This window comes from Citrus sinensis, chromosome 8 (genome assembly GCF_022201045.2).
Source record: "Citrus sinensis cultivar Valencia sweet orange chromosome 8, DVS_A1.0, whole genome shotgun sequence".
Lineage (NCBI taxonomy): Eukaryota > Viridiplantae > Streptophyta > Magnoliopsida > Sapindales > Rutaceae > Citrus > Citrus sinensis.
Genome location: NC_068563.1, coordinates 26,236,496 through 26,264,437, shown reverse-complemented (window position 1 = coordinate 26,264,437; position 27,942 = coordinate 26,236,496). Strand labels below are relative to the sequence as shown.

Genomic DNA, 27,942 nt, shown 5'->3' with positions numbered 1-27,942 from the left:
ATTATAACTAGTTTTTATTTTTACAGTTGCGATTTTTTTTTTTTTACAGTAACTCATATATTAATTTATTTATTGTACCTTTTATTCATAAGTTTTAGGTATAATCTACAAAATTTATGTTTCATTTTGCACTTAACATTGATTTACTTGTTTTATATTATATTTGTAAGTTTTCGTTTTATTTATCAGTAATACATCAAGTTACCAGCTTTATAGTAATTTACTTGTTTTACCTTCTTTTTACAAGTTTTATATTCTATTTCTTAAATTTATGTTTTATTTTACGATTAGTATTGATTTTCTAATTTTATGTTATATTTGCAAGTTTTTGCTTTGTTTACTATTAATTCATTAATTTACAAATTTTATATTAATTTACTTGTTTTATAAGTCTTATGTTCCATTTTTAAAATTTATGTTTTATTTTACACTAAATGTTGATTTATTAGTTTTATATTATATTTCTAAGATTTTGTTTTATTTACTAATAATGCATCAATTTATCAATTTTATAGTAATTTACTTATTTTAACTTTTCCTTACAAGCCTTTTGTTTCAATTTCTAATTTATGTTTTATTTTACAATTACTGTTAATTTATAAGTTTTAAATTATATTTACACATTTTTATTTTGTTTACTAATAATACATTAATTTATTAAGTTTATATTAATTTACTTATTTTATCTTTCATTTATAAATATTATATTTTATTTTACACTTAATGTTGATTTACAAATTTTATACTATATACTTAATGTTGATTTATAAATTTTATACTATATTTGTCGATGTTTATTTTATTTACTAATAATACCTCAATTTATTAATTTTATATTAATTTATTCATTTCACCTTTCATCCATTTACAACTCTTATGTTTAACTTCTAAAAATTTATTTTATTTTACAATTAATACTGATTTATGAATTTTATATTAAATTTACAAATTTTATATTTTATTTACATAATTTATATTAAATTAATCACGGCTTCATAGAATGATCCCACTTCCTTCACACGTTACAATAAATTTTGGTTAAGGGAAAGAGGTCGAGAGAGAAAATAACATCAAATATATAATTGATCCAGTTATATTTTCAGAATTAAAATGTTAATTTTCAAAAAGAGTGCAGTGAGAAAATCAGTGGAACCCAAATAACCCCACTTATAGCAAAATAAGAGCAGAAAAAAAAAAATGAAGTTTTTTGGCATTTAAATTTACAAGGCTTTAACCAGGACAATATGCAGCTTACATTTTTAAACATAAGGAGAATCAGTTTCTACCATTGATCTCCAATCTGAAACTACTCCCAAAATAACAGTACTGTCCAAAATGGGCACCACGCTGGCACTCCATATACCAAATCACGTCAAGCCTTGATGAAAACCATGACAAACAGGATTGAGGCTGGAGACTACCTTCAGCAGTAAAACATTACATCTTTCACATTATCCTTGATGACGGGAAGAGGCCGGATAGCCAAACTCCTCTCTGCCGTACTCCTACTCCCACCTGTGGATCCACCAGCAGATGTTTCATCCTCGATATAATAGCGAGCCCGAAAAGCTGCTAAATGTGCATAATATGCAGGAGGAACTGCCATATGAAAACAGCCAATACAAAAAAAAAAAAAAAATCAATGCTAGCCAGAATAATAATAATTCATTGACTCAAAACGCTTTTAGTAAAACAATAGAAGTACAAAGGATCAGACCTATTGAAACTGATCGAGTACACCTTGCATACCTGAAAATGGGCTACGAGTCAAAAACTTACAAAATAACCATCTGAAGGACAAATTCTTCAACAATGCAATATTAAATCCAGTTATAGAGAAGGTAAACATATTACGTGTAACACAAGTTATTTGTTAACACTTGCAAGCCATCTGCAGTAAAACGGTTCTCATCATACAATACATGGTAGTGAGTTGGGCGACTGGTTCCCTGGAAAAAACACCTTAATCAGTTCAACACATTTAAAAATTAGGGAGGGAAAAAGGGTACATTGTTTAAAAAAGTCTGGATGGATAAAATTTGGATTGAAAGAGCAAACTTATTTATTTTTTTTTTTTAACCTGAATTCCTGCATGGCTGTTGAGGTAAAAATCGAATTCTGTAGGGTGACAAATTTGAGTATCAACAACAGTTCCTAACACAGGGACATCCCAAAAATATTCATCAAAGACAAGGTTAAGCAACAACATGGTTCCCAGCCATTATGCATACTCAAAAGAAGCAAATAGAAAATAAAGATTAATAATACAGAGATAACTTGGAACCTGGTAAAATATTTCCACTCCTATCTGTCAGATCGCGTCTGTTGTGATCAGCAGGAAAAAGGCGAGTATGATGCCTTTTCTGTACCACAACAAATGTAACTGGTGGCGCATATCCCTCCTCAAGTGAGGCACAGGCCTGGAATTAAGTCAATTTAGCATGTTGCAACAAAAGTCATCAACAAGAAATTAACTGAAACTAGATATTGAAAATCTCTAGAACACAAGAAAATTGTATTATATTCAGAACTCCTCAGCATTACCTGCCGGATAGCATTCATTTCATGGAGTAAAACCTGACTGAACTGCCCTTCACTAACACCATCTCTGGCACATAAATTAAACAACATCAGTAACATTCTACAAAACATGCAGTTTACCGTTGAAAACAGCCATTACCGGTAGAAAATAATCCTGTGAGGTTTGAAGTTGGTTGATCTTCTGAAGGCAATTAACAGTTCCCTGTAAAAGACAAACAGAAGCATAAGGTTCTCTTAATTAAGGCATATGAAATATATTTCCATGTCTACTAACCTGATCATTCCTCCATGAACTAAACCCCTCTGAGGATCTTGAGTAGATTTATAGAGATCTTGGATAATTTCCTCATGATGTGCCTGAGCAGAGACAAGTCCTCTGTACTTGGTTACTTCTGGCCAATCCATTGATGCCACCACCTGTCTCAGTCAATTCAATCTTTTAACTGAGCGAATTACAAGAAAGCAGAAACAAAAGATGAGTGGTACATACAGCCGCTATAGAAGGGCTAGAGTCTTCTCCTGGCTGTGGATGGGTGACATCTGCACCAAATATAATTGTTGGTCTATCAGTCACAAGAGGAATTCTTTTCTGAACAGCATCAACGAGCACAGTGTTTCGTCCTCCAACCTGATAAAATTACAAAAAGCAAACTGAATCTCCAGTACCAAGGAAGCAAACCTATCAATTTTAACAAGAAATTTTGGCACTCCCACATCAGAATTTGATTATCTGAAAAAGAAAATTACAATAATTCCAGCAAATCAAGACTGAAATTAAATTGCCAAAAAAAAAAAATCATCTCCCACAAGTTTTCCCACTAACCCTTGTATTTGTAAATATTAACCATGATAATGAACACGCAAAAAAATGGGGGCAAACCAAACCTTCACATTGATTTTAAGAGCCACATTTTCAAAATACTGCATATTGAGCCTTGATGCCTGCCTAGGCTGACAGCATTGTGAAACAATCCCAAGTTCCGTTTCGCAAACTCGCTTAATTCTTCCTGCGAGCAGAAAGCCGATAATGTTGAACAAAACAAAAATGATATAAAAATTTAATCATGGATTAAATTTATTACTCACCATATGATCCGCTAACATCAGGTAAAATAATTATCAACATCTGAAGCTGTTTCCCTTGCTGTGCAGTCCGATTGTGAACATCTACAAGTGCCTTCTCAATTTGATTTGGGTTGGATGAACTTATGGGAATGACAGGCCGCGGGTTAAATACCTGGCATGATAAACACAGACCCCCCCAAAAGAAAAAAGTAGGTTCACAGAGGCCGTTAACCTGAATTGCTAACATGAATTGCAAAATAAATAACATCACCATACCATTCCCTTGCTATTACACATGTCTACCAACCCCTGACAAAACTGGAATGGCACGTCCCGATTCAAACGGGTGGAGAAGTTCACACAAGTCCAAACTTCCACCCTCCCACCATTGAACATTTTCTATAATACCAAAATTACACAAAATAATTCAGTGTGAGTAAATAAAAGCTCATCGTTCAGAACGCAAAGTGGATTGAGCTGAACACCAAGCACATACAATCCAAATACCCAAGTGAATATCAGATACAATGCTTGTCAAAGATGAAAAAGTATATAACTAAATAGAAATTACAGCATGCTAAAATGGAAAAAAAAATAAAAAATTATGGTTGCAAAAGAAATGCAGCACAACCACATTGCATCAAATGTAGCAAATCAACTTCCAACCCATCCTACCCATCAGTCAATAAACATCCCTCAACCAATTTAAACAAGTGGTTACTGCTTCCCTATGCTCTTCCTAAGCACAAATCAACAACTACGGAATAAAATAATAATCCGTAATTCACCTTGTTAATCATGTTCCATTGCCCAAAACCAGGATTCACGCTTGCTTCTCGGCCAGTTTCATGATATTTAAGCTGCAGCATTACAGGAGGTAAAGTTAACCATAAGGAGATTGGAAATACCATAATCCTGTTACAAATACAACAAAATGACACATAATTACCATTGGAGCAGGTAGGATTCGAGCATCAACCGATGTAAGACCATCAGCCACTTGAATTCCAAACTCTTTGTTCACAAGAGTATCTTCATTGTAAGCATTTGTCCTAGCCATCTGCAGAAGAATGTCACACCCAGTAGCAAGAATCAGAAACTCTCTTTATTCACAAGTAGATAAATCCAAGATTAATCATCCAAAAAGGTCCACCACAGACGTAAGAAATTACAACAATGCTCTACCATCCGTATATTTGCTTCACGATCCCGAGGACGCTGACAGGTAGCTCTTAAAAGAGCAGTTACTTGTCTTTCATTTAATCTTTTAGTATATCTCTGTCCCGCGGCAATCCTAGAAAGCTGTAAAGGAAAATATTTTATAAATAAGTCTTAAATAAATTATTTTCCAAACACAAAATATCAAAGTAATCTTTGATCATAGAACCTCCATTGGCAAATAAATAGGCCTCGCTTCACTTCCAGCTAGAAGGGCAGGCAATGACGTGAATTGAAGCCCAATATTATATCTTTGACGAAAATATTGAACCACTGACAACCTTGTCGCATTGTCATCAGTAAACCTAACAAATACAATCAAAGGGAAGATAAGCCATGAATGCCTGCTATAACATGGAGGGAGGGATAAATCACTGTTACAGGCAATAACAAGTCACCATCGCACTACATAGAAGCCAACTACTATCACAAATCATATTTGAGAAATTGATTTGACGCACAGCCGCTAAACCGTTTACCACCAAGTCAGTTCATGAATCGTACATACAATACAACACAAAAGACAATTTTAACCATATGTGGATTTCAGATGACGACAAAAGCAGGCATCGTAAAGTATGCTTCTGGAATGGCGTGGGGGACTCAAGAATCAGCTAACATAAACAAATCGACCAACATAAACACAACCAAACCACCAAGTTACGTTATCACACTGTATCACCACAAGTTGGACAATGTTCTTACACTTGTATATCAGTTAATTACACACACACACATACATTAGTTGGCTCATCGGTTGACTGGATATTCCGGTGATCTTGTAACTTTTGTTATACTCCATATGCGTGAGCACTACCTTTATTCCCTTCAATGCCTTTTTCACCTAGAAGTCAAGAATTAAACAATTATATTAATATCATTGAGCACGTGTCTCTTTCCCATTCCCAGCAATAATTTTGAAAATAATTAAAGGGCGGTTGTCAAATAGTGGCCAAAATAGATTGACACTAAAAATTTTACAGATAGTTCAAAAGATTGATAATATACTTAACGGAATGATAATAAGTTGATTAAGATAACTGCACAATTGCAAATGAATGCGCAGAAGATTTTTAAAACCGCCATTTCAAGATCTCATTTCTTTATCATCAGAATTATAGGCCAAATTATACACCAGTTTCCTACATCGATCATCAAACCCTGTCATCAACATTCTATTCCCCTTAAGACTTGGGAGCTCATTCTATTTAGATTTCAACGGCCAAGAACAACAGACACTACTCACTACCCACCAGTTCAGCCACAAATTAAGAAATTACCCTATCCAAAATTTGCAAGAAATTTTAAATTTTAAACTACTAGTTACTTGCAATAAATTATACACAGCATCTAAGACGTTACTGAACTTTTTGCCTAACAAATCTGTGATCATTCTTTGAAAAGGCTCTTATCACAAATATATTACGGTGCTGCAGCCCTCAATTAAAACTTTTAACCGCCCAACATATAGCTCATTAAATTGATACTAAATTAATTATAACCAAGACATCACGAAAGAAGACTAGACAATACCTTCAGACGCACTTGATCAGAAAGAGGACGTGACAAGTCTCTGCAATAATACTGAACAAACTCAGTAGCTAGAATTGGCTCATAAAAGGAGCGGGCTGAAACATCTGCAACAGAAAAAGCAAATATTTATGTAGCAACGTTGCACCTAAAAAGGAAAATCAAGTTTGCATAATATAAAAGATAAGCAGCATCAAATTATATATAATATAATGAGAAATACCAATATTAAGAGATAGCCCCATCTGGGTTGGGCGAAGACTCTGAAAATATCCACGCCAATATTCAACGCCATCACCAAGCTGACCCATTGGTCCAAGATCAGTTGAGAAAAATGACCTCCCCACAACTGTATGCCTGATGCAGAAGTTCATCATTTCATTAATTAACCATTCTAAAACCCAAATTGTTCAAGATACAAAGTAGACAATAATAAAATTGTTCCTCAGAAATCATATGCTAAATCAGTTGCATGAACAAGCAAATGCTGGCATGGGCATGGAAAATCCTATATCATACGTACCAAAAAGTGAAACTTTTATTAACAAAGTTAAGGTTAAATACTTCTCTGATGGAGCTGCTCTGAGAACAACATCAAGAACTTGTATAACTTCGTACGGAACTTCAAAATGCCTTCGGCGTAAGAACTGCTGTAGAGTGTAAAGATCAGGCTTCGATGCCAATCTGATAACCACCCTAAACTGACGCTCCTTTCTGCATAAGAAATTACTCAGACACATTAAATCAAGAAAACTCACAATCAACAATATTCAAGAAACAAACGTGTTAAAAGCATGAGATACCTCGGCCTGGTAGATGAGCTGGGACGAGGATCGCTATCAGGTAACTTGATAATGAATTCCTTCGATTCAAAAGGCAGCGGCCCTGCCGTGTAAATGCTCTTCATACCATCATAGGCAGGTATTCGTCCACCCAAGTTAGTCAGCCGATATAAATTAATCAGCTGAGAAATAATTTGTCTGTTGATTTTTTTCGACGTCACCTCTGGAGTAATTGAAACCTTAAAAATAAAAAATAAAAAAACAAAAGAATAAACATATTTTTAAAATATCAACAAAACCCCGACACCTTCGAATTCGACGCTCACGAATGGAGAATCTTAAATAAAATCAAAATTGACGAGAAAAACGAAAAATAAAAAATAAAAAATAAAAACAGCAAAACGTCTTCAAAAATAACAAAATTAAAAGTAGACTTACATCGTAGTGATGAATGTCTCTCTCGGCAAGTTGCACCATAAAGTGATTTGCTCTGACAACACATTTTTTGCCAACAGTTCCAAATCCCGGCCTCACCGGAAATCTCATCGCCTGCGACGACGAAGGCGGAAGAGTAGCCGCCGCTGGTGCCGCCAATGTCAGTTTCTGCTCCGTTTCTTCGACAGGAGTAGAGACTGAAGACGAAGAAGGAGCAGAAGCAGAAACAGACGGAGTCGAAGGAGCAGAAGCAGAAACAGACGGAGTCGAAGGAGCAGAAGCAGAAACAGACGGAGTCGAAGGAGCCGGCGCCGTCGAAGTTGAAGCGGTGTGTGGTGAGGAAGGGGCTGCACCGGAGCCGGAATGCGATCCACGACCAGCACCCCCACGTTGACCTTGACGACCTCGTCCCCGTGGTCCAGCAGCTCCGCCGCCACCCCGCTGGAATGACGGCGCCGGTGCCTGAGTTGGCTGGTCACGGCGAGAATCCGGCCTACGACCACCGCCACCACGTCGAGACATTGTCGAAAACAGAAAGGTAAAATGAGATAGAAAATTTTGAGGAACCGAAGTGAAGTGATGGTCACACAAATAAAGCGAGAGAGCGACAGACTTAAGAAGAAACAGAGAGGAGGGAGGAAGAGGGGGTGTGTGTATAAATAATAAGGACCAAGATTTAAGAGAGAAAGAGAGATCGAATTAAATGCAAGGCGTGCAATGGAAATTCTTTTTATTTTATTTCTTCGTGGCAGTATGGCGACTGTTTGGTCCTCTGACGGATTTACCCCTAGCTTTTTATACTAATGACGTGTAAAATGTAGCACGCGCTTTTGTTGCCGTAACTGCTACACACTTGCAACTTGCTCCCGTTTTGCAAGGAAAGTGGCGAGGCTCCACTCACCACTTGCTCAGTTGCTCCCGTTGGAGGGCAAAGGAAAGATCGTTCATTTTTATGAGATTTTTTTTGTTTACGAGCGTTCATCATTAATTATTAATTATTAATTTTCAGTTGGAAATTGAGGTAAGAGCTTCAGCCGGGCTTCCGGCCTTTCAGGTTTCCAGCTCCCGCCACCATTAGAACTTAAATTACTTTTTTTTATAAGATGGGTTTAGCAGGATAGAATAAGATTGGGTTTGATTTATATTTAGTATTATCTCATGTTTGGTTTACTGTAGGATTTTATTAAAATAATTTATAAGAAAATGAAGTATATTAATATTGATTATTAAACATTTAAAAGTATTTATTTATTAGAGTAAATTTATAAATATAGATTTAATAATATGAATATTCAAATTATTAAATTAAAAAACCTAAATATTAATTTAAGTTGTTTATTATTATTATTATACACACCTAATTAGATGTGTCACACATCCATGATTAGATGACACATGGCTCATTGCGTATAATAATGTGTGTAATTGATCATTTGTATATGTTTAGATACGTATACACACAATATACATACATATACACACACAAACACACAAAATATAAATCTTACATTTTTATTATTAGTTAAGTAAAATGAAAATTAAAGTAAATAAATATTTAATCAATGTGATAATATAATGTAATAATAGTTATAGATATTTCATCGTGTAGTTATTCTACAATTATTTTTAAGCATGAAAAAAATTATCCCGCATTATCCCTATGGTCCCCATGGGATAAAAATTTTCATTGTACTTTATAAAAGTATGTGTCCAAGATTAAATGGTGTGGTCTTAGGGTACATAATCCTCACTTATCTTTGCGGCACCAAACAAAAGACTAGTTTAATTTTAAAAAGAATAGTCCAATACTCTTAACTTTATACTATTGTCTAATGCGTGCCTATATTCTTTTAACCATCACAAATAAAAATACCACTACAAATCTACATTTTGTAAAAAGACCAAACTTAAAATTACCCTCCGGATAATATTGTTAAGAGAAAATATCCACCGTCCACCCGTTTTTTTTCAACTTTTCAAAAATACACAATTTTTTTTTTGTTAGAATCCACCTAAAGTTACATTTTGTTTCACTTTTCCACTTCCGTTTGAAATCCGTTAAGAAAACTAACGGAAACTTAAAAAATGACCATTTTACCCCCCAAGACGAAAATTATAATTTCACCCTAAAAATTACCAAAAATAATCTAATTAAATCTAATTATTTTTCCCATTGGTCAATAAAGAAATTAATTCCACAACCATCAAATGCAAGGTTTTCTTTTTAAATATGTATGTAATTAGAATACTAAATTATAACAGTAGTATTAAAAATAGCTCAATCTCGCAAACCATCAATTAAATTTAAAATAAGTAGAATTTTATTATTCATTGAGTTATAATCTCTAGTAGTTAAGACTTTTTTATACTTCATTAACGTACCAATAATGATATTTATCATTAAATCTTATTATTTTTTACCTTTTTTAGGGTGAAATTTTAATTTTCGTTTTGGGGGTAAAATAGTCATTTTTTAAAGTTTCCGTTAGTTTTCTTAACGGATTCCAAATAGAAGTGGAAAAGTGAAATAAAATATAACTTTAGGTGGATTCTAACAAAAAATAAAAGAGTTGTATATTTTTAAAAAAATTAAAAAAAATAGGTGGACCATAAATATTTTTACTATTTCTAATTCAAGAAGTTTATGGTTAAATCCACTCTGTATTGTACCCAAAAATCAAATTTCACCCACCAAGTGAAGATGGCAAAGGGTAAAATTTGTGAAATGAAAAAGACCGCCGAAATAATCATCAGGTGTCTGGGGGTCAATGGACATAGTCGCTGTGGAAGAACAGAAGGTGATTAGAATTTGGAACGAGTGAAAAATTTCCATGAGCGCGTGCTGATCCATCAGCCTTTTATTCCCGCGAAGCTCAGAGCTACGGCCTCTTTAAACTATCACACGTGTCCTCCCGGCGTTTGAATATTTGCTCCCACACACGCTTTCCCCGGGCGCGTATGACGACAAATTAATCATAGCTTTTAGGCGGCGCCCCTTGGGGCGTTTTCCAGCCTGAAGGGTTGACGATTCCCCAGGCATCTAGTTTGGCAGTCCGCCTGTGGACCCCATTTACACAACGTAAAGAAAATTATATCTTTTTTAATAAAAAATTATTGAAAATCGACAGTATTTGGTCACGCTTTTACTGAGGCAAAAAAAAGAAAAGAAAAAAAAAAAATATATATATATATGCCAAATATTACTTAACAATTAATATATGGTACATTTCTCATTCATAAACAATATATAAATAGGATCCACTCACTATTTATGTCCGGGATGTATCATAAAGATAGTGGAATCCTCTATATATATATATATATATATATATATATATATATATATATATGTGTGTGTGTGTGTGTGTGATTTCTCAAACACATGTGCACATCCGGTTTGCCAAGTCCGTATCCATTACTTTATATTTTTTTAAGAAATTAGTGGGGCTGTCTGCGAGGAGTCAGCACGCAGGCCTTTCCACGTAAGCGATAAAGGAACAGAAGAACCGTACAACGGCACTTTCTTTTAAAATGCCAAATAACGCAAAGCTAATACGAAACCTTTGATGCAAGTACACGTGTCGAGCGAAGAAGGGCTTCTTCGGGACGTTTATAATTTGATAAAGACAAAGTTGGGATGGATCAATCGAAGCTGGCGTCTACGGGAGATGCGGTGCGATAGCACGTTGTAGATAGTTTCCAAGTCTTCTCTTGCAAACAACTTCCGAAGGAAGGGACTTCCGCTTCATGGTATTCTATTCGCAGCCTATTTTTGGCTTTTTAGTTTTTTAATTTCCTTTGTGGGGCCCGCGAGGATACCAAATCCTTTTGACCGAGGAGTTTTACTCCCATCAGGTGACAAAGATCGATGGACTAAATGCGCGGGACCACTTCCAAGATTCTAGAAATGCTACAGAGGATATGATGGCGCCTTGTACTCGATAGTCGGGGGGATGGAATAAATTTCAGAGAAACATAAGGGATTGATCTGAAATTTGTCTGATTTCTGTGCAAATTTAAATATGTCGTCATTTAAAAAGGAAAAATAATATTTAACCACCAAGGAAAGGAAAGTATTTTAGTATGAACAATGTCGTCATTTTGTGTACTATAATAGTGTGTTTACTTATCGAATTGAGAAATCAGAATAATTGATGGTGTTTATTTCGTAAATATGGAGCAAGAATCGGAATCGGAATGGTGAGGCCCACCACTATTTAAGAATGGGGAATGAGAGATTGATTCTCATAGGGAGGTGGGAATGAGTCTCCCATTCCCGGATTGACTATTTTGCCCTCCCCTAAAATTAAAAATGCTCACTTTGTCCTCTTTTATAATTAACTAATATAATATTATAATTAATTAATTTTTTATGAATAATTAATATATAAATATATTATTAACTATAATTATTAAAAATTATAGTTCTTGAATAAATAATCACAACAATTAATATATTAACATATTATTAATAATTATTATTTTTGAATAAATAATCACAATAATTAATTTATATATTATTATTAATGAATTAATATAATTATGACTATTAATTAATATATTAATATATTATTAACAATAATATATTAATAATTATTGTTCCTGAATAAATAATCACAAAAATTAATATTAATATTATTAATTAATTAATTAATATACTATTATAATAATTATTATTATAATTAATTCATATACTATTAAATAAATAAATAATATAATTATTACTAATAATTAATATATTAATATTATTAACAATAATTATTAATAATTATAATTTTTTAATAAATAATCACAATAATTAATATATTATTTTAATTAAGTAATTAATATTAATATTATTAGTTAATATATTTTTATAATAATTTTTAATATAGTTATTATAATTAATTAAAAAAATTTACAATTAATTAATATATTAGTTAATAATAATTATGATAATAATCCATTAAGTACTTTTTAGTAATTTGTTACAATCTAATTCATTATGATTCTGATTCCGATTCCGATTCCAAGATAAAATAAACACATTAATGGCAATCCAGCTCATTTCGATTTCGATTCCTACAGTTCAAGTAAACAATTTATTTTTTTTATTCCCATTCCAGCTCATTCTCATTCATGCCAATTCCGATTCCAGCTCATTCTGATTCCAGTTTAGTAAACGCAGAATAATGGTATTGTAGCATGAACAATAATAATACTAATTTTATTTTGATGTTATCATTTTAATATCAATTATCATTAAAAATTGAACAAAAAATTAGCTAAAATCCTAAAGTAAACATGACTCTCTTATTTATAAGAGGATTAATCTATCTAAATATTTTAGATAGAGGTAAAAAAAAAATTAATTTGAATTTTATCCGCGAGCATAATACCTCATAGACCATGTGTCCCAAAGAAAAAGGAAAAGCTCTCACCATAATTGACATGAAGAATAAATATTGACTTTGCTAGTGATCTATCTATCACTTTTGTGGATTAAAATGACGTGGACACACGTGGTTGGCATACGTTCTAAATGACGCAAAAAGAGAGATAAAGCATCTTCATTCTCTTTTCCTTAACATTGTTTTCTTTATGCTTTAGCTTTCACTGTTTTATGCCAAGATCTCACTCAGTACTTTAAACTGTTGGGTTAAACGAATTGTCAATTTGAGCTTTCTTTTCAGTCAAATCGATATTTTGCATCTGCCGCGAGGCTCTTTAAAGCGCGCTGATGTGACTTTCTTTGTATTTACTTTTACTTAAATTGCGTAGTTCAGAAGCAATTGGAGTTGAACTTTGAGGTGCAATTATCAATAAATCTTTAATTTATCTTCTCATTTATTTGCATCAACTTCTTAAATTTTTTATTTTTATTTTTTAAATAAATACATGAGATTTCAATTAAGCGACGTAATAAGTGATATAAAAATTTGATGAACGAACGAAAGGCAAAAAGCCAGTTTCGCTTACCTCCATGTGATGTGGGTACAAAGTTTATGAAAAAAGAAAAAAGAGAACTACATCTACAACAACATTAAGGAACGCATAAAGAAACCGCTTTAGCTCTTTTGATTCATTTTAACAATCGAAAGTGCGTCGTCTTGCTTACACTTTTTAGGAATCTTACCAGCTGGTCAGCACTTTCTTCGTTTGTTTAAGGTGGAAGCTTCATTCCAAAAAATAAAAATAAATATAAATAGATAAAATAGTGGAAGCTAGGGGAAGGGGAAAAATAATAATAATAATTGTTTTGTTAATAATACTATCAATACATAATTCAAAAAAGCTTAATGGGTCTTAAATAATACGACATGTGACTTGTCATTAACTGATAGATGGTGTAAGATTATTATTATTATTATTATATTATATCATAAGTTTTTATCAACGGCACATTACATGACTATAAATTATGTATATATGATTATGTTAATCAAGTAGGTAAAGTGTTCATTTAGATATTATATTTTAGGTTAAGTATATGTTCAGTTACTATAGTTAGATATTATAATATGTTTTATTATTGTCCTTATTTTTGTTTTGCTTTGACAATAATACCTTGTAACAATCTTGGAGATATTAATATAAAAATATTAATTTATTACTTTTGTTGTTAATTATATTACACCCTTTACTCTTACATTTTATTTGTTTCTACAATAATAATACTCTTGTAATAATACATTAAAGAAAATAAATATATTAATTTATTGAATCAACCATAAAAAAGTAATAATAATTTACAAATAAAATAATTAATATTATTTATTAATTTAAACATATTAAATTATCATAATAAAATATATTATTGTAACAATACAATAATAAGATTTAAATATGTTATTTATCTAATTAACCACAAAAGTAAAAATAATAATAGTTTACAAATAAAATAAATAATAATAGTAGCATTATCATTATTTTACCTTTACGTTTAATTCGATAAATTAATATTTATTTTTATTAATGTTTTACTGTCAAAACAAATAAAATAAAATACTAAAAAGTTTAACATAATTAACAACAAAAATATTTTAAGATATATTTTAAAATATAGAGATTAAACGAATACTAATCATCAAAAATTGAATTCTTTTGACTTCGAATCATAGTTTTCTTTGTTTCTTCGCTCTACTATTATTTTTTTTCCTTATTTCCTTTTTGGAAAGAAGAATGATGACAATTCTTAAAAACGAAGCATGTGAAGACTCCTATTCAAATAACCAAGCTGCCAACTTAATTGACTTTGGTCAAGAATTTGTTTTTTTGTTTGCATTTGAAAGGGAATCGAATATCTCTCTCAAAAAAAAAAAAAAAAAAAGGAATCGAATAACATAAACGAGTTGTTATTTTTTATTTTTGACAAGAAAGTTACCGAAACTTTTCGAGCAAACATAAAAAGATTCGTAGCAAGTGAGATTATTTACATTTTAATAAAAGTTTATGTCACTAAAATGTTTCTAATGTAATTTATTACTAAAGACAGTTTAATATATTTGAGAAATTAGAAATATTTTGGTTTTAACAAGAAAATGTCTATGCGGACCAATTAATATATACCCACAAGTTGAAAAATGTAGTTGTAACTTTAAAAAGATATTTTGTTCTATCTTAATTATTTAACGTAACATGACATATATTTTTGAAATATTATTACTATGCGAAAGTAAGTTTATTTAAGACGGAATCTACAAAAAATATAACTTATTACAATGTGGAGTTTATTCTTAATTATAACTGGTTTTAAATTGTGACCATAATTTTTTTTTTTTTTTGATAAACAAAGGGCTCTAAAAGAGAAGAGTTAGAGGGGCACAAACCGGGGGTGTGCCACCCCATACATATCCAAATATAAAATAGATCTCAACCCTAAAGGTGCAGAACGAAGAAAATGTACTCCAACAGGTAAACTCAAAGCATGCGTAGAAAGGAAATCACCTGCCGAGTTTGCTTCGCGGTAGATGTGACCAATTTGAATCCTCCAATCCCTCCTCATGAGTTCTCTAATCATCTCGATTATATTCGAAGTTTCGTTGACATGGGCATTATTTTCCTTTATAATTTACACCACACTACAGTTGTCTACTCCAACTTGGATATGTCTATAGCCAAGATCCCATGCCATTCTTAGCCCATGCAATACACCCCAAAGCTCAGCCTTTAGCACTGAACAAACTCCAAGATGTGCGCTGAAGCCATGAATAAAATTACCATGACAGTCCCGCAGCAGCCCACCTGCACTCGCCTCTCCATTTCCTTTCCTTGCACCATCCGTATTTAAGCACAAGAAAGGCCATGGTGGAGGAGCCCAGTGAATCCATTTCTGAATCCTTTCATTTCTTCGATAGCCTACGCTTGAAAGAGTAGAACAAATACTCTCAGCCCTTGCCTTAATATCCCGGACCATAATTTTTTTTATTATTATGAAGCGATTATTCCTATATAGAGTATTTTTATTTAGAGGTTCTACTATATACAGAGAGAGATAGTGTAGCTTCTGCATTCCGCCAATGCGTGGGCTTAAGCTTGGCACCCCCTTATAGTCGTTTCTTATATAATAAAATCAGAATTCAATAAGAAAGCTAATTCCTAAAGAGGAAAGGAATTACACGTTATCACAACTTCTTAATTATGTTCTTAATAAATAATTAACTATACACATAGTTTGTTGCTCTGATGAACTCAAGCAATTAATCTTGTGTCATCTCTGATATTGATTCATTCATTAAACATGGAAGTTTCTCTTCGTGCTCTTAATAATAATGACTCTGCAATTCTGGGGACACCGTTCTCGCTCTACGTTGGAGACCTCGACTCCACAGTAACAGAACAACAGCTCCTTCAGACCTTCTCGTTCTCAAAACTCGAAGGACTTGCTTCGGCTATGCTCTGCATTGATAGCTTCCATCGACGTTCACTCTGCTATGGCTACGCCAACTTTCATTCCTTTCACTGTGGTACGTGCATGCATGTTCATAATTTATATATACATATTTTCCTAAAACTATTTTAATTACCTACGTAAAATTAATTGAATCAAATATGTACTTTTAGTTATATGTGTACAACTCTTTGTTGTATAAACTGAATTATTGCAGATAATTCCATAATACGGGAAACAGAACGTACACCAATGACCAATCTATTCCTTAACCAGCTGTCTTTCCCAGAATTTGAACTAGAGCAATGATTAGTCAGTTAAATAAAATTACTTGAAAACAACTTGACTAAACCCTAGGGTTTCAGGAAATGTTAATTAGAGTTAGGGCTACAAGTTTGGGACTTGGTCAAGAGCGATAATCAAAACCCTTGCATGGGACGAGCCAGTGATTAGAACCCAAACCTTACAATTGTGAAGTCATGGATTTAAGCTCCCACAATGTATTGTGGGGGATTTAATTTCCTTCTTTAATTGAGTAAAGATAGTTTTTTCTTTTCGAAATGTGAGTGGAGTAAACATCATTCGAATCTTAAAGAGAGTAAAAATTCGGGCAGTGTTTCATAAGAATTGATGTAAACTAGTCCCAGTAATAATCTGATTTATAAATCTAATGTAATATGAGTTGTACTCTTGAGCAATTGTCTCATGCAATTAAAACAAAAAAAAAAAGCCATACGCGACAATGTTCTTCTAATTAAATTCGAAACGATTTGCTGGCTTACTTTCATAACAATTGAAATATATTCCTAATGAACGTCTTTAACTTTTATTATTTTTTTATCAGCAACAAAGGCTATAGAGGCATTGAATTATACAATACTGAATGGTAAAGCAATTAGAGTAATGCAGTCGACACCCAATTCTGAAGCCAGATTGAGTTGGTAAAGTGTTCCTTAAGGTAATTAATTACAAAAAATTTTCATGGGATATGAAAACATTTAGTTACTCGATCATCATTTTGTCTGCTGTTTCCTATATATATATATATACACACTTGGCAGAACTTGGCTAGTACAATAGACAATTGGAAGCTCCATCAAATATTTTCCAAATTCGGAGACATTCAGTCCTCCAAGGTTGTTGTGTCTCAAGATGGGAAAAGCAAAGGCTATGGCTTTGTCCAATACTCAACGCAAGAATCTGCACTCAATGCTATTGAGAAGCTTTATGCTGCTACCGTTGAAGGAATGGAGCTGTATGCGCCATCTTTGTATATATGCTAATTTATTTACTATTTGTCGCATTAATAATGTTCACCGGCATTAATTGGCAGCTATGTTGGTCCATTCATCAGAAGGGCTGGTAGGATTCAAGAAAGTGCTTCATTTAACAACCTGTACGTCAAGAATTTAGATGATGATGTGACTGAGGAGATTTTGGTAGAGAAATTCTTTGAGTTTGGAAAATATTAATTTGAGAGAATGCAAAGAGAGCGTGCCGAATTATACAAGGTTTTTTTTTTCGTTATTTGCTCTCTCAATTAATATCGTTATTTTCGTTTGTTAAATCCTGCTAAAATCAAGATGTTTGTCAAGTGTAGGATAAAAATTTGTATGTGAAGAACATAAATGATGACGTTGACGAAATTGAATTGAAACAATATTTTAGCCAGTGTGGCATTATCAGCTCTGTTAAGATCATGAGAACTAATCGAGGTATTAGCAAAGGGTTCGGATTTGTGTGTTTCTCTAATCCTGATGAAGCCAATCGAGCCATAAATACTCTGAATGGCATCCTGTTTCATCAAAAGCCATTGTATGTGGCCATTGCTCAAACAAAGCGAGAAAGAACTTCGTACCTACGAATAATGTATGCAAAGCAAGGGCCAGGACTTGCTAGCACCAATTTTCCTGTGCATCCGACCCTTTATCAACGTGCACTACAAGTGTATCAAGCACCAGGGTTCAGGCATGGTGGCATGATTCCTAATGGATTTTCTTCTCCTCCTCCTTCTCCTTTGTTTCTAACGGTAACGTAAAATCAAGTTTAGGATGTATTTGGAATTGTTGCGCTTCTGCTTAACTTTGGGATTTATAATTTTGTGTTACAGGCTCCTAATTCTGTTAAGGCAATATAGAGGAGGAAGGATGAATGGGCATGCCAATTTTCGAATGCCACTTATGCTATCAAATCTACAGAAGCCTTCTTACAATTATCCAATCTCTCAGCAGATAATTGTGATTTTTCTTTTTCCCCCCCCCCCCCCCCCCCCCCCCCCCCCACCCCCCCACCCCTCCCACCCCCGGCTTGATACTCAATGAATTGTATTTTTCCATTTGCTCTTTAAACAAAATGTTTCTTTAATTCACACGACCATTATTGTAGAGGGCCGGGCAAGCTGCTGCCAACAACCTGACAAATGGGAATCAAAGAGCTGCTGCCAACAACAGCATGCTTGCTGTTGCTTCCCCTGATGAAAGGAAAGATATTCTTGGCCAAGGACTCTACCCGCTGGTGAAGAAACTCAAGGTGATTACTCATATTTTTGTTGAAGGTCAATTTCGATTCATTTTAGGTAGAATGATAATCTTCAGTTTATTTTCATTTTCATTCAAAAGATTAGGACAAACGAAAAGAGTTTTGATAATTTTTTTTTATCTTTTTAATAATAAAAGACATCAATTGATGTTTTTATATTTTTAAGGTAAATAGTAGATTGTCTTTTAAAATAAGGGAGTAAATTGAAGTTTTAACCTTCTGCGAATGTACTCACAATTTTCACCTGTTTTAAGCTTTGGATTAATGATATTTACATTTAACTTTTGGACAGTGTGGTCTTACACCAAAGATTACTGAGATGTCTTGGAAATGGATCACTCCGAGCTGCTCGTGCTGTTGGAAGAAGCAACGGAGTTGCTTGAGCTCTCAAAAAGTAAAGAAAGTAATTTAGAAGCCACCGTACGGGAAGAATAACGGGTAATTGAAAGGAAAAAAGGAGGCATACACAGTTCAATACTCTTGCTGACTGCTTAAATGTACTTGTATACGATCACCGGCTTTTTTAGGTTGCTTTGAAGAAATTTTTATGACATTTTTTAATTCAATACCTTCGTTTTTGCAGTATTTGTTCATCAATTTATACGTCTTAGTTAAAAACAACTGCATGTACCCAACCGTACACATGCATCATTCGCCTCATCAAACAATTGGGGCAAACTTTGATTTTCCTTCTAAAAACCATTTTTTTTATTATAATTTATTATTTTAATTCACTAATTCTCGAAAGTCACAAAAAATCTTTGATTAACCAAGGGCCAGTTTGGAATTGTAGTTGAAATTTAATAAGCTGCTTATTTCATAATTTTTAATAAAAATAATATTTAAAATTTTTTGTAAAATCAACTTATTTCATAATTTTCTCCATTTTGTCAGCAGTTTTTAAAAACAAGTAACAAATTACTTTTTATAAACAGCTTATTTAATAAGTTACCATACATTTTTAAATTTCCTATTATAACCCTAGAATTTAATAAAAAGACAATTATATTTTATTTATCTATAAACCGTAATATATGAATCATAACTTTATTTTTATCATATTTTATGTAATAAATTATGAAGTTCTATAGATTTTTTTAATTGAGTTTTTTAATGTAATTTTACGCATTTAAGAAAAAAAGATATGTCTCAATAATTTATTAAATATACTTTAAAAATAAAAAAGTAATTAAAATTTATGTCTATCTTAGTCATTATATAATAAAACAATAAGAAAAAAGATAAGTATAAATAATTTATTAAACATACTTTAAAAATAAAAAGTAATTAAAACTTGTATCTATTTTACTCATTATATAATAAAACAATACTTTCGTAATATAATTTACCAAACACATGTACTGTACTATTCAAATTCTCAGCAACCACAATAGTACAGTTTGTCAAATACTAAACTACTTTTTTTATCAACAGCTTATTTCACCTGCACAACACAAACTGCTTATTTCATATGACTTCGCAATCCCAAATTGGCTCTAATTTTTCTTTGACTACTGTAGTAATGATCAAAGCTTAAACTACTTTTCAATTTGATTCTCTCTCCAAAATCAACTTCATCTTTCTCAAAATTCTAACAAATTTAGAACAGTCTAAAAACTCTTATTTTTTATTTCTAAATGATTAACATTGTCTCTTTCATCTTGTTTCTAATTACCGTTGAGCTGAATTTATTACTTTTTGAATAATTAGAAAATTCAATACTTACTTCACATATTACAATAAATTTTGGTTAAGGGAAAGAGATCGAGAGAGAAAATAAGATCAAATATATAATTGATCCAATTATGTTTTCAGAATAAAAATGTTAATTGAAAAAAGAGTGCAGTGAGATAATCAGCACTGTCCAAAAATGTTAATTTAAAAAAGCGTGCAGTGAGATAAAATAACCCCACCAAGAAATGAAGTTTGTTGGCATTTAAATTTACAAGGCATTAACCAGCATTAACCACGACAATATGCAGCTAACATTTTTAACATAAGGAGAATCAGTTTCTACCCTTGATGTCCAATTTGAAACTACTCCCAAAATAACAGTACTGTCCAAAAACGGCACCACACTGTACTCCATATACCAAAACACGTCGAGCTTTGATGAAAACCATGACAAAGAGGATTGATGCTGGAGACTACTTTCAGCAGTAAAACATTACATCTTTCACATTATCCTTGATGACGGGAAGAGGCCGGATAGCCAAACTCCCCTCCGCCGTGCTCCTAGTCCCTCCTGTGGATCCACCCGCAGATGTTTCATCCTCGATATAAAAACGAGCCCGAAAAGCTGCTAAATGTGCATAGTATGCAGGAGGCACTGCCATATGAAAACAGCCAATAAAAATAAATAAAAAAGAAAAAAAAATAATCAATGCTAGCCAGAATAATAATAATTCATTGACTTAAAATGTTTTTAGTAAAACAATAGAAGCACAAGGGACAGACCTATTGAAACTGATCGAGTACACCTTGCATACCTGAAAATGGGCCACGAGTCAAAAACTTACAAAATAACCACTTGAAAGATAAATTCTTCAACAATGCAATATTAAATCCGATTAGAGAGAAGGTAAACATATTACGTGTAACACAAGTTATTTGTTAACATTTGCAAGTCATCTGCAGTAAAACGGTTCTCATCATACAATACATGGTAGTGAGTTGGGCGACTGGTTCCCTGGAATAAACACCTTAATCAGTCCAACACATTTAAAAATTAAAGGGGGGGGGGGGGGGACATTGTTTAATTTTTTGTTTTTTTTTGTTTTTAACTGGATTGAAAGAGCAAATTTAAATTTTTTTTTTTAAACCTGAATTCCTGCATGGCTGTTGAGGTAAAAATCGAATTCTGTAGGGTGACAAATTTGAGTATCGACAACAGTTCCTAACACAAGAACATCCCAAAAGTATTCATCAAAGACAAGGTTAAGCAACAACATGGTTCCCAGCCATTGTGCATACTCAAAAGACGCAAAAAGAAAATAAAGATTAATAATACAAAGCAAACTTGGAACCTGGTAAAATATTTCCACTCCTATCTGTCAGATCACGTCTGTTGTACTCAGCAGGAAAAAGGCGAGTATGATGCCTTTTCTGTACCACAACAAACGTAACTGGTGGTGCATATCCCTCCTCAATTGAGGCACAGGCCTGGAAATAAGTCAATTTAGCATGTTGCAACAGAAGTCATCAACAAGAAATCAACTGAAACTAGACATTGAAAATCTCCAGAACACAAGAAAATTGTATTAACTTCAGAACTCATCAGTATTACCTGCCGGATAGCATTCATTTCATGGAGCAAAACCTGACTGAACTGCCCTTCACTAACACCATCTCTGGCACATAAATTAAACGACATCAGTAACATTATACAAAACATGCAGTTTAACGTTGAAAACAGCCATTACCGGTAGAAAATAATCCTGTGAGGTTTGAAGTTGGTTGATCTTCTGAAGTCAATTAACAGTTCCCTGTAAAAGACAAACAGAAGCATAAGATTCTCTTAATAATAAGGCACCTGATATGTACTTCCATGTCTACTAACCGGATCATCCCTCCATGAACTAAACCCCTCTGAGGATCTTTAATAGATTTATAGAGATCTTGGATAATTTCCTCATTATGTGCCTGAGAAGAGACAAGTCCTCTGTACTTGGTTACTTCTGGCCAATCCATTGAGGCCACCACCTGTCTCAGTCAATTCAATCTTTTAACAGAGTGAATTACTAGAAAGCAGAAACAGAAAATGAGTGCACATACGGCCGCTATTGAAGGGCTAGAGTCTTCTCCTGGTTGTGGATGGGTGACATCTGCACCAAATATAATTGTAGGTCTATCAGTCACAAGAGGAATTCTTTTCTGAACAGCATCAACGAGCACAGTGTTTCGTCCTCCAACCTGATAAAATTACAAATAGTAAACTGAATCTCCAGGACCAATAAGCAAACCTATCAATTTTAACACGAAATTTTGGCACTCCCAAACACTTATAAAAATATCTTGAACATCAGAATTTGATTATTTGAAAAAAAAATTACAATAATTCCAGCAAAGCAAGACTGAAATTAAATTGCCAAAAAAAAAAAAACTCATCTCCTACATGTTTTCCTGCTAACCCTTGTATTTGTTCTCAAATATTAACCATGATAATGAACACACAAAAAAATGGGGGCAAACCAAACCTTCACATTGATTTTAAGAGCCACATTTTCAAAATACTGCATATTGCGACTGGATGCGTGCTTAGGCTGACAGCATTGTGAAACAATCCCAAGTTCTGTTTCACAAACTCGCTTAATTCTTCCTGCGAGCAGAAAGCCGATAATGTTGAACAAAACCAAACCTGACATAAAAGTTTAATCATGGATTAAATTTATCACTCACCATATGATCTGCTAACATCAGGTAAAATAATTATCAACAGCTGAAGCTGTTTCCCTGGCTGAGTAGTCTTACTGTGAACGTCTACAAGTTCCTTCTCAATTTGATTTGGGTTGTATGAACTTATGGGAATGACAGGCTGCGGGTTAAATACCTAGCATGACAAACACAGACCCCCCCAAAAGAAAAAAGTCGGTTCAGAGAGACCATTAACCTGAATTGCTAACATGAATTGCAAAACAAAGAACATTACCATACCATTCCCTTTTTCTTGCACATGTCTACCAACCGTTGACAGAACCGGCTCACATCCTGGTTCAAACACGTTGAGAAGTTCATACAAGTCCAAACTTGCACTGTCCCACCATTGAACATTTTCTGTACAACCAAAATTACACAAAATAATTCAGTGTGAACAAAAAAATGCTTCCCATTCTGAAGGCAAAGTGGATTGAGCTGAACACCAAGCACATACAATCCGAATACCTAAGTGAATATCAGATACAATGCTTGTCAAAGATGAAAAAGTATATAACTAAATAGAAATTACAGCATGCTAAAACAGGAAAAAAAAAAAAATTATGGTTGCAAAAGAAATGCAGCACATCCACATTGCATCAAATGTAGCAAATCAACTTCCAACCCATCCTACCCATCAGTCAATAAACATCCCTCAACCAGATTAAACAAGTGGTAACTGCTTCCCTATGCTCTTCCAAAGCACAAATCAACAACTACGGAATAAAATAATAATCAGTAATTCACCTTGTTAATCATGTTCCATTGCCCAAAATCAGGATTCACGCTTGCTTCTCTGCCAGATTCATGATATTTAAGCTGCAGCATTACAGGAGGTAAAGTTAAGCACAAGGAGATTGGAAGCACCACAATCCTGTTACAAATAAAACAAAATGACACATAATTACCATTGGAGCAGGTAGGATTCGAGCATCAAACGATGTAAGACCATCAGCCACTTGAATTCCAAACTCCTTGTTCACAAGAGTATCTTTATTGTAAGCATTTTTCCTAGCCATCTGCAGAAGAATGTCAAACCCAGAAGCAAGAATCAGAAACTCTCTTTGTTCATAAGAAGATAGCTCCCAGATTAATCATCCAAAAAAGATCCACCACAGATGTAAGAAATTACAACAATGCTCTACCGTCTGTATATTTGCTTCACGATCCCGAGGACGCTGACAGGTTGCTCTTAAAAGAGCAGTTACTTGTCTTTCATTTAATCTTTTAGTATATCTCTGTCCCTCGACAATCCTAGAAAGCTGGAAACAAAAATATTCTATAAATAAGTCTTAAATAAATTATTTTCCAGACACAAAGAATGAAAATAGTCTTTTGATCATAGAACCTCCATTGGCAAATAAATGCGCCTCTCTTCAGTTCCAGCTTCAAGGGCAGGCAATGACGTGAATTGAAGCGCAATATTATGTCTTTCAAGAAAATATTGAACCACCGACATCTCTGTCACACTGCCATCTGTAAACCTAGCAAATACAATCAAAGGGAAGATATAACGTGAATGCCTACTATAACATGGAAGGAGGGATACATCACTGTTACACGCAATATCAAGTGACCATCGCACTACATAGTAGCCAACTACTATCACATATCAGATTTGAGAAATTGATTTGAGGCACATCCGCCAAAATTTTTACCACCAAGTAGTTCAATCATACATAAAATACAACACAAAAGACAAATTTAACCATATGTGGAATTCAGATGACAACAAAAGCAGGCAACATAAAGTATGCTTCTCAAATGGCGTGGGGGACTCAAGAATCAGCTAACATAAACAAATCGACCAACATAAACACAACCAAACCACCAAGTTATGTTATCACACTCTATCACCACAAGTTGGACAGTGTTCTTACACTTGTATATCAGTTAATTACACACACACATACATTACTTGGCTCATCGGTTGACTGGTTATTCCAGTGATCTTGCAATTTAAGTTGTACCCCATATGCCTGAGCACTACCTTTATTCCCTTCAATGCCTTTTTCACCTAGAAGTCAAGAATTAAACAATTATATTAATATCATTGAGCACGTGTCTCTATCCCATTCCCAGCAATAATTTTGAAAATAATTAAAGGGCAGTTGTCAAATAGCGGCCAAAATAGATCGAAAGTAAAAAGTTTACAGATAGTTCAAAAGATTGCTAATATACGTAACGGAATGATAATAAGTTGATCAAGATAACTGTACAATTGCAAATGAATGCGTGGAAGATTTTTAAAACCGCCATTTCAAGATCTCATTTCTTTATCATCAGAATTATAGGCCAAATTATACACCAACTTCCGACATTAATCATTAAACACTGTCATCAACATTCTGTTCCCCCTAGACTTGGGAGCTCATTCTATTTAGATTTCAATGGCCAAGAACAACACTACTCACTACCCACCAGTTCAGCCACAAATTAAGAAATTACCCTATCCAAAATTTGCAAGAAATTTGAAATTTTAAACTGCTAATTACTTGCAATTAATTATACACAGCATCTAAAACATTACTTAACTGTTTTCCTAACAAATCTGTGATCATTCTTTGAAAAGGCTCTTATCGCAAATATATTACGGTGCTGCAGCCCTCAATTAAAACTTTTAACCGCCCAATAGATAGCTCATTAAATTGATACTAAATTAATTATAACCAAGACATCACGAAAGAAGACTAGACAATACCTTCAGACGCACTTGATCAGAAAGAGGACGTGATAAGTCGCTGCAATAATACTGAACAAACTCAGTAACTAGAATTGGCTTATAAAAGGAGCTGGCTGAAACATCTGCAACAGCAAAAGCAAATATTTATGTAGCAACGTTGCACCTAAAAAAGAAAATCAAGTTTGCATAATATAAAAGAGAAGCAGCATCAAATTATATAAAATATAATGAGAAATACCAATATTAAGAGATAGCCCCATCTGGGTTGGGCGAAGACTCTGAAAATATCCACGCCAATATTCAACGTCATCACCAAGCTGACCCATTGGTCCAAGATCAGCTGAGAAAAATGACCTTCCCAGAACTGTATGCCTGATGCAGAAGTTCATCATTTCATTAATTAATCATTCTAAAACCTAAATTGTTCAAGACACAAAATAGACAATCATAAAATTGTTCCTCAGAAATAAAATGCTAAATCAGTTGCATGAACAAGCAAATGCCGGCATGGGCAGGCAACATCCTATTTCATACAAACCAAAAAGTGAAACTTTTATTAACACGGTTAAGGTTAAATACTTCTCTGATGGAGCTGCTCTGAGAACAACATCAAGCACTTGTATAACATGGTACGGAGCTTCAAAATGCATTCGGCGTAAGAACTGCTGTAGAGTGTAAAGATCAGGCATCGATGCCAATCTGATAACCACCCTAAACTGACCCTCCCTTCTGCATAAGAAATTACTCAGACACATTAAATCAAGAAAACTCACAATCAACAATATTCAAGAAACACACATGTTAAAAGCATGAGATACCCCGGGCTGGTAGACGAGCTGGGATGAGGATCACTATCAGGTAAATTGATAATGAATTCCTTCGATTCAAAAGGCAGCGGCCCTGCCGTGTAAATGTTCTTCATACCATCATAGGCAGGTATTCGTCCACCCAAGTTAGTCAGCCCATATAAATTAATCAGGTGAGAAATAATTTGTCTGTTGATTTTTTTTGACGTCACCTCTGAATATCGATTCGATTCGAGATCTTGGACTTGATCAATTGAAACCTTAAAAAATAAATAAACAAGGAAAACAATAAACATGTTTTTAAAATAGCAATAAAACCCCGACATCTTCGAATTCGACGCTCACGAATGGTGAATCTTAAATAAAATCAAAATTGACGAGAAAAACGGAAAATAAAAAATAAAAGGAGTCAAAACGTTTTCGAAAATAACAAAGTTAAAATTAAAAGTAGACTTACATCATAGTGATGAATGTCTCTCTCGGCAAGTTGCACCATAAAGTGATTTGCTCGGACAACACATTTTCTGCCAACGGTTCCGATTCCCGGCCTCACCGGAAGTCTCAATTCCTGCGACGACAAAGGGGGAAGAGTAGCCGCCGCTGGTGCCGCCAATGACAGTTTCTGCTCAGTTTCTTCGACAAGAGTAGAAACTGAAGACGAAGAAGGAGAGGATTCTGAAACAGACGGAGACGAAGGAGCCGGCGCCGTCGAAGTCGAAGCGGTGTGTGGTGAGGACGGGGCTGCACCGGAGCCGGAATGCGATCCACGACCAGCACCCCCACGTTGACCTTGACGACCTCGGCCCCGTGGTCCCGCGGCTCCGCCACCACCGCGCTGGAAAGACGGCGCCGGTGCCTGAGTCGGCTGGTCACGGCAAGAATCCCGCCTACGACCACCGCCACCACGTCGAGACATTGTCGAAAGCAGAAAGGTAAAATATCAGAGAAAATTTTGGGGAACCGAAGTGAAGTGATGGTCACGCAAATAAAGCGCGAGAGCTACGACTTGAGGAGAAAGTAAGTGTCAGAGAGCTACGACTGGACAGCTACGGCAAGAATCCT

General features: G+C 33.9%; 2 protein-coding genes across 4 annotated transcripts; both read right to left on the bottom strand.

The window, feature by feature from the left end:
* Positions 1 to 1,188: 1,188 nt before the first annotated feature.
* LOC102617219 (protein argonaute 5-like) lies at positions 1,189 to 8,263 on the bottom strand. Its single transcript, XM_052432357.1, has 22 exons — positions 7,575 to 8,263; positions 7,158 to 7,375; positions 6,919 to 7,068; positions 6,578 to 6,711; positions 6,358 to 6,461; positions 5,565 to 5,668; positions 4,994 to 5,129; positions 4,792 to 4,908; positions 4,556 to 4,666; positions 4,395 to 4,466; positions 3,883 to 4,005; positions 3,628 to 3,778; positions 3,427 to 3,548; positions 3,032 to 3,169; positions 2,816 to 2,958; positions 2,681 to 2,743; positions 2,545 to 2,608; positions 2,285 to 2,420; positions 2,081 to 2,154; positions 1,855 to 1,949; positions 1,718 to 1,749; positions 1,189 to 1,599 (listed from the first exon to the last, which is right to left on the bottom strand). Exons 1-22 carry the CDS (start codon positions 8,091 to 8,093, stop codon positions 1,424 to 1,426), a joined length of 2,982 nt encoding a protein of 993 aa, XP_052288317.1. The 5' UTR covers positions 8,094 to 8,263; the 3' UTR covers positions 1,189 to 1,423.
* Positions 1,189 to 27,942, bottom strand: LOC102630678 (protein argonaute 5-like). Of its 3 annotated transcripts, XM_052432359.1 has the most exons (23): positions 27,338 to 27,939; positions 26,893 to 27,140; positions 26,654 to 26,803; positions 26,313 to 26,446; positions 26,093 to 26,196; positions 25,305 to 25,408; positions 24,740 to 24,875; positions 24,537 to 24,653; positions 24,300 to 24,410; positions 24,139 to 24,210; positions 23,632 to 23,751; positions 23,377 to 23,527; positions 23,175 to 23,296; positions 22,753 to 22,890; positions 22,538 to 22,680; positions 22,401 to 22,463; positions 22,265 to 22,328; positions 22,005 to 22,140; positions 21,801 to 21,874; positions 21,573 to 21,667; positions 21,436 to 21,467; positions 21,130 to 21,307; positions 1,189 to 1,421 (listed from the first exon to the last, which is right to left on the bottom strand). In XM_052432359.1, the coding sequence occupies exons 1-22, from the start codon at positions 27,794 to 27,796 to the stop codon at positions 21,132 to 21,134; spliced, it is 2,949 nt and encodes a 982-aa protein (XP_052288319.1). In that variant the 5' UTR covers positions 27,797 to 27,939; the 3' UTR covers positions 1,189 to 1,421; positions 21,130 to 21,131. The 3 variants fall into 3 exon arrangements, with proteins under 3 accessions (XP_052288319.1, XP_052288318.1, XP_052288320.1); XM_052432358.1 differs by lacking the exon at positions 1,189 to 1,421 and having other exon boundaries at positions 20,825 to 21,307; XM_052432360.1 differs by lacking the exons at positions 1,189 to 1,421; positions 21,573 to 21,667; positions 21,801 to 21,874 and having other exon boundaries at positions 21,159 to 21,307; positions 27,338 to 27,942.